The sequence below is a fragment of the Eschrichtius robustus genome, chromosome 2 (assembly GCF_028021215.1).
Source record: "Eschrichtius robustus isolate mEscRob2 chromosome 2, mEscRob2.pri, whole genome shotgun sequence".
Classification (NCBI taxonomy): Eukaryota; Metazoa; Chordata; class Mammalia; order Artiodactyla; family Eschrichtiidae; genus Eschrichtius; species Eschrichtius robustus.
Window position 1 is genome coordinate 68,811,501 of NC_090825.1, and position 7,050 is coordinate 68,818,550.

Consider the following 7,050-nt stretch of genomic DNA (forward strand, 5'->3'; position numbering starts at 1 on the left):
TCAAAGCCATATGCTAGAATCTCTCCTGGAGTTCCCTTTGGAGTTAGCTGAAAGCCAGATACACAGACGAGCATCAATTAATGTGAATTAGAAGTAACAATAAACCAAATATACAGGAGATATTACTTACATTAGACTGAAAAAGAGAATTCAGAAAACATTAACTATTAACTGTGAAAACATTTCCCAATTATAGTTAAATCATAATCCTTTTAATACATAAGGACACTGATGCGGACTTTTAAAAAAACTGAATATCATGCATCCTCTATCAATTAGGAGGAGAACACCAATTATGCATTACATGCATCTCTACTCAATTACAAGTTACTTGTAGAAATAAAACGTCTTCACTTTTGTTCATGTTTTTTGTTTTCTGTCGAGGTGAAACATGGCTTTTCTCTTTCAAAAGCTAAAGAAAGATTAAAGCATACACTTTATAACCAGTTTTCAAAGCAAGACTTAAATCCTACTCGACTTTATTTACTGCTGCTGTATAAATGGGTCATCTGAAGCAATGTACACTCTGCCACAGATGAAAACTTAGGTTAGCAGGGCCTTTCACAATCTAACCTAATACTTTCCCAGCCTCATTTATGACCAGTTTCTTCCAATACCCACTAGTCAAAGACTACCAGGAATACATCTGTAAATGAAGAAGCTGGGTTTATTACTCACTGCAGTAAGGGAGACCGAATACCCAGAGAAACCCTGGGGATCTCAGTAAGGTGTTAGGACTTAACAGGCTTTGGGCTTCTTTCCGGTGACTTTTGCTATCTTACTAAATTCTACTAGGAGGAAGGAAGACTAGCCTACGGTTAAGGTAATTGATAAAGAAGCAGAAGTCATCGTATTGACTGGGTATGGTGATGTTTGGTCATTTTTGTGACTTGAACAATGTTCATGTTTTGTCTATGTTCATATATAATAGAGTGATCTTATTTCCTTGAGCCATCACTGACAGGAGAAACTTTGATGTGCATGTCCTCTTAAATTGTTTAGGTTCAGCAGGAGAGCACCAATTCCTGGTCCAGGCCGGCTCCGGATCAGAGGCTGCTTTCTCTTCCACACTCCCAACATGCCATACTCATACTGGCCTTGAGTTTTCTCTTCCCTCTCTTCCTACTTCTGTTCTACTTAGTTCTCTATATCTCCAGGAATCCTTCCCTTCGCACTTCAACTCAGTTTTCTCTCTGAAATCCTTTGTACTGCATATTATTTGGTTACTCGTGTTTACGGTTCCTTTCCTTCCGGTGAGATCAGAGCATATACATCTCTCGCAGCGCTGGCAGAGTAGTACTGCTAATCACAGACACTTAGCATATAGTCACAAAAAAGGAAAAGGGAGAGGTTTATTTTCCTTTTCCATAAACTAGAACACACATGGTGAAACTGCTTCGCTAACTTCAGTAAAATCGTTCTAGAAACAGGCCCCAAGAACCCGGACAAGAACTCACGTTCGGAAGAAACGCTGCTGGTAAGTATGTTCTGATCCTACCAGAACTGGGCGAGACTACATTTCCCACAATCCTTCAGGGCCGACAAGGCGCCACGATGTTCTGAACTACAATTCCCACAATCCTCGGGGGGCTCCGCTTTGTCGCATGTTCCGAGAGCTCTGCCCCATTTCCCATCTTCCCTTTCGGCCCTTGCCCACAGGGGAACAAGGTCGTGGAGGAAGGAGTGCTGGGTGTGCTGCCGCCATTTCTTCCGCCTTAAGTTTCTGCACCTTTCGCAGGGCTTCCAACAGCGCTATGTTGGGACAAAGCATCCGGAGGTTCACAACCTCTGTGGTCCGTAGGAGCCACTATGAGGAGGGTCCAGGGAAGGTTAGTATGGGAGGGGCCTGGCTCCGTTGGGTAGGGGGCACTTGGCTGCGACTGGCTGAACTCCAAGGCCGCCTATGGGCCGTGGAGAGAGAGGTGGGAAGCTGGGGTTTTTATCTGGGACGTCGATTAGCATTCCAGTTCCTCCAGGGACCAGGGAGAAAGTTCAGGACCCTGGCTGCGCGCCGTAGTCGCGAAAAGGAATGAGTAGGTAAAGCCAGAGGCCTTACCTCACACTAGTGCTCCCCCATTTCCCCCTCGCGCTCCACCCCGCCCTTCAACATATGGAGGGCCCTGAAGCGCCTGGCTGCAGGTATTGCGGCTTAAAGCCCAGCTAGAGGTCACCGGACTCGAAGTCAAAGTCATTGAAACGTTGAGGATATGAGGGCCTGTGGTGTGGGGCTCGTCTCCAATTAGTTGACGAAATTAGGAGTATTAACCGTCCTTGATTGAAGTTGGTTTGAGCCTCAAGTATAAATAGTTTAAATCGGGTAGTTAACAGTAACACACTCCGAGGGTTACCTGAAGCCTAGTATTAATGGGCCGAGAAAGGGTGTAGAGGGGTAGAGTTGATGAGTAAAGCCAGGTATTTTTTTACCTTCTAGTGTTTTGTGTGATGGAGGTCATAGGATTTGAAAGATAGTGTTGAAAAAAGTGTTATGGTATATGGCATATATATAACCTGATTATGGAAAAATTAACGTTTCCTGTATACTTATTTTTGATTTATAAAATCAGATGATTCGAAGTTCAGTTTCTGTTCTCTTTTTTTCCTCTTTTTTTCCCAACAGAATATACCATTTTCAGTGGAAAACAAGTGGCGGTTACTAGCTATGATGACTTTGTACTTTGGGTCTGGATTTGCTGCACCTTTCTATATAGTAAGACACCAACTGCTTAAAAAATAATCCGTGAGACAGGTAAATAATTAATGCATTTCTAATCTTCGCAGAGGTTTCCCTTTTTTTCCTTTCTTCCTTTACCACGCCCCCCAAAATCACAAATACACTATTGTGTGTTGTTGTAATTCCTGAAGTTAAGTGTGGGTGTAGCATTGAGGGAGACAGGTTAAACCTATAAACAGATGTATCTTTGCCTGAAAGCCAGTGTTTATTGAGTGCTGCTGTTTGTCAGGCAAACTTTACATTAACAAGCTCAGGTTGGCTACCAGGCAAGACTGAGGTGGATGATGTTAACCTGATCTGAGACCAAAAAAAAAAAAATGTTAAGTTGCCCAGTATTCCATAGCTAGTGATGGTGGACCAGGATTTTTACCCAGGCAGTCTCGTTCCAGAGCTCAGGTACTTGACCGGGTAAAGTTCTAGTAAACTGATTAATGCTAATCTATCTTGAGGGCAGTGTATGTTAGTATATACCTGAAGGAATCTTGTGTGCAGCAAGATTAGCAGATTCCCTGAGTGAGAAGAAAGGATTTATTTAGTTAAATTACAATCAGAATTTTCAGCAAAAGTAACACTAAAGGAAGCTCTGTGGGATGATTGGAATAAATTCCAAAATATACTTTGGAAAAGAAAGACTTTACTTGTCTTAGTTGAGAAGGGAAATGATTTATCCAAGCCATTACTTGCGAAGACTCCGGTGCATGTGATGAAGAAAATCAGTATGAATAAAGTCATGATACTGTAAACGCTTTCTGATGTACCGGTCATAAATTGAAGGACAAACAGTATATTAATGAAACTACATATTTCTGTTTAAATGAATGGGTTCTTTAATATTGTTAATTTTTTATGTTTTTATCCACAGATATGAAGAGGAACATTTTAAGATGTGCAGTCTCTTTGAAAAAAGGATCAAACTCTTGAACTCAGCATCCTAGATATGTTTGTAAATAAACATAGCATAAATCCTTAATGCCTCTTCTCTGAAATATGGAACATGATAATTGAGCATGTGCTTGTTTTTTTGTTTTGTTTTGTTTTTTACATGCTCCAATTTGCCTCATCCACCAACCTAATACTGTTTGAATTAAGAGTCTCTTCCATAGCTTTCAACAATGGAGACTTTGCTTTCTCCGACCAAATTATTCATAAGTACCGCTCACAGGTATGCTGGAAAGGGGGCAAGACTCTGCAGACATGGACAGTACAAATTTACTAGTCCATCCAGAAGATGAGGTTGCTTGGCTGTTGAACTTGTCACTACATGACATATTGAGATGGAAGAGAACATATATAGATTCACACTGTTATCTTGGATGAATAGACTGTTAGATTAGGATTTTTTTTTTTATTTTAGCTGCATTGGGTCTTTGTTGCTGCACTCTGGCTTTCTCCAGTTGTGGTGAGCAGGGCCTACTCTTTGTTGCAGCACGCAGGCTTTTCATTGCGATGGCTTCTCTTGTTGTGGAGCACGGGCTCTAGGCGCATGGGCTCAGTAGTTGTGGCTCTCAGGCTCTAAGCACAGGCTCAGTAGTTGTGGCGCACGGACTTAGTTGCTCCGTGGCATGTGGCTTGCATTGGCAAGCAACTTCTTAACCACTGTGCCACCAGGGTAGTCCCTGCTTACTTTTTATTTGGGTAATATTGCATCATTAGTTTCTTAATTAAATATGTACGTGATTTAGCTTGTTTCTTGGTTTTAAATTCTGAATTTTAATTTTTGATTCCTGGGTCAGGCATTTGTTGGTAATTCATTATAAAAGAAATGCAAACTTTGTCCTGTAATTTTTTTTTTAATTTAAAGGCAGAAAAAAGGTACACTTTTAGTCTTTTTTTACTTTGAGGGAGTAAATTCATTTTTCTCCATGAGTGATAATTAGTTGATCATTAGGAAAACCGGTAGTGTTAGCAGATTTAAGTTCAAGAGCTTCCTTTTTTTTTCCTCTAGACCTGTACCCTAAAACTGAAATTTTTGCCATGATAAATGTGCTACTGACCAATGTTAATCTTGTTTAGACTGAATGAAAGAACTATTTGAGGGACTTCCCTGGTGGCGCAGTGGTTAAGAATCCGCCTGCCAATGCAGGGGACATGGGTTAGAGCCCTGGTCCAGGAAGATCCCACATGCCGGGGAGCAACTAAGCCATTGTGCCACAAATACTGAAACCCACATGCCTAGAGCCCGAACTCCGCAACAAGAGAAGCCCCCGCTCGCGGCAACTAGAGAAAGCCCGCTCACAGCAACGAAGTCCAAATGCAACTATAAATAAATTAATAATTAATTTAAAAACAAAAAACTGAAATGGAATGTAATAGCATGTGAGACAATATAGGAAATATTCCCATTTTATTCTGGAGCTTGACTAGTAGAAATGGGTTACGAGATGGCTCTGATTAGTAGCTGTATCAGTGAATCACAATTATGAATAGTGAAATGCTGCTTACCACTTAAAATATGATGACTTAGTTCCAAGGGCTTTATATTAGGGCAGGGGGAAAGTAATAAGCTACTGAATATTTTAATCCCAGTTTGGTCACTAGAATACCTATCTTTAGGCTTTTCAGTAACTGCCTGGCAATTACTTAGGTATGGATGCAGTTTAGTCCAAATGACTTTGTCCAACTATTCTATGTATTTGTGTGTTGTTTTTTTGATTATCCATTGATGAGTCAGATGTTCTGTGCTTGGAGAGTTTTTCTATATAACAATGATTTCTACCGTTTGGAACAGTAGAAGCAAGAGTAAGAGTTTAGGGTTCATATAATGATTTTTAATTCTTGGTTCAAATCTTTGCTAAATTACAAATTTAGCCTTCAGGATTTTCTTGGAGGAAATGGGAATAGAGCCTTCTTCCTATTTTAAAATTCATTGAGCTATATAAAAACATTTTAAGTCCTGGCAAGTCCTAAATGAATAATTTTTTTTTCCCTGATATAAAATATATCAAGAGCCGAAAGTAACTTAGTATTTTACAGCAGGGTCTAGGTAGAAAATGTCATTTATTAAATTTCTTTCTGAATTGAGTTAAAGTATTTGAGTGGTGTGCACGAATGAGATAAAAACCTCCCTTTCCCGGGATAACAATACGGTTTACCCCATCCCCATAAAAGGCCTTCAACAGGCAGGCTCTTAAGTGTGTAAGTATATTGAGTGATAGAGGCTAGACAACTTTTTAGTTTTCGTATTGGGGTTCTCCAGAGAAACAACCAACAGCATGTGTCTATAGAGAGATTTATTTTAAGGAATTGGTTCTTGCAGTTGTGGGGGTCTGTCAGGTCAACAATCTGTGGGGTAAACTGAAGGTTGTAGACCCAGGGAAGAGTTGATATTCCAGTTGAAAGCCATCTGCTAACAATTCCCTCTTTCAGAGAAGTCTGTCTTTTCCTGTTAATGCCTTCGACTAATTGGATGTGGTTCACCCACATTATGGAGAGTAGGTTTTACTGAAACTGTTTAAGTAGTAATCTCGGGAATTCCCTAACAGTCCAGTGATTAGGATTTGACAATTTCACTGCCATGGCCCAGCTTCAACTCCTGGTTGGGGAACTAAGATCCTGCAAGCCATGCAGTGTGGCCAAAAAAAAAAAAAAAAAAAAAAAAATGGTTATCTTATCCCAAAAAATATCTTAACAGAAATATCCAGAGTAATATTTGGCCAAATATCTGGACACCATGGCCCAGTCAACTTGATAATGTAAAATTAACCATCACAATTTCATAATAAGCATGTGACTCCAGTTTAATTTTTTTTTAAGTGTTGGCTTGAGTTTTTAAAACCATCACAGAATACTGATTTTTTTTCAATTTTATGTATATATTTTCCCCCTGCACTGGTTTTTAAAAGTTCAAGCCAACACCTAAAACCACAAGATTCCCATAAAAATCGAGATTCTCTTACAAAAGGTTACACTGGGTGAACCCATACACACTTAATGAAACTATGCTAGGCCAAGTGTACCTCATGCAGAGGCTTCCCTGACTCCAGAATACCTGATTAGGGATTTTGGTTGGTGGCTGAAACCCGGGAATCATTTTAAGGAAACCAGAATTATTACTTACGTAGTTAAGCTTTGGCCACCCTAACGGGAAGAATCAGTGTCCTACATTTTGCCAGAGAAGCAGTACAAAAGGGGTTAAGAATATGGACTCAGGACTAAGATTTGACTGGATTCAAAGCCAGGCTTGACCATGTTTCAGCTCAACTAGAGACTATCTCTGCTTCAGTTTCCTTGTGTATCAGAGTATCTATCTTAGGATATTGTGAAGATTAAAATAGAGTGCTTAACTCAGAAACAAGTGAGGTAGAGGAACTAAAATGGAC

The 7,050-nt window shown here is 40.1% G+C and overlaps 1 protein-coding gene and 1 non-coding gene across 2 annotated transcripts; both read left to right on the forward strand.

The window, feature by feature from the left end:
- The first annotated feature begins 1,638 nt into the window (after window positions 1-1,638).
- COX7C (cytochrome c oxidase subunit 7C) lies at window positions 1,639-3,742 on the forward strand. The gene is made up of 3 exons (XM_068533693.1): window positions 1,639-1,829; window positions 2,618-2,746; window positions 3,594-3,742. Exons 1-2 carry the CDS (start codon window positions 1,755-1,757, stop codon window positions 2,732-2,734), a joined length of 192 nt encoding a protein of 63 aa, XP_068389794.1. The 5' UTR covers window positions 1,639-1,754; the 3' UTR covers window positions 2,735-2,746; window positions 3,594-3,742.
- On the forward strand, window positions 3,426-3,488 carry LOC137760353 (small nucleolar RNA Z39). Its single transcript, XR_011073307.1, has one exon. It is a non-coding gene; the product is annotated as a small nucleolar RNA Z39 (small nucleolar RNA).
- Window positions 3,743-7,050: the final 3,308 nt, after the last annotated feature.

Excerpts from the sequence above, each read along its gene's own strand:
- COX7C (XM_068533693.1), top strand. The coding sequence starts at position 1,755 with ATGTTGGGACAAAGCATCCGGAGGTTCACAACCTCTGTGGTCCGTAGG. Across the intron at positions 1,830-2,617 it reads ATGAGGAGGGTCCAGGGAAG|AATATACCATTTTCAGTGGA; the intron begins GTTAGTATGGGA and ends TTTTCCCAACAG.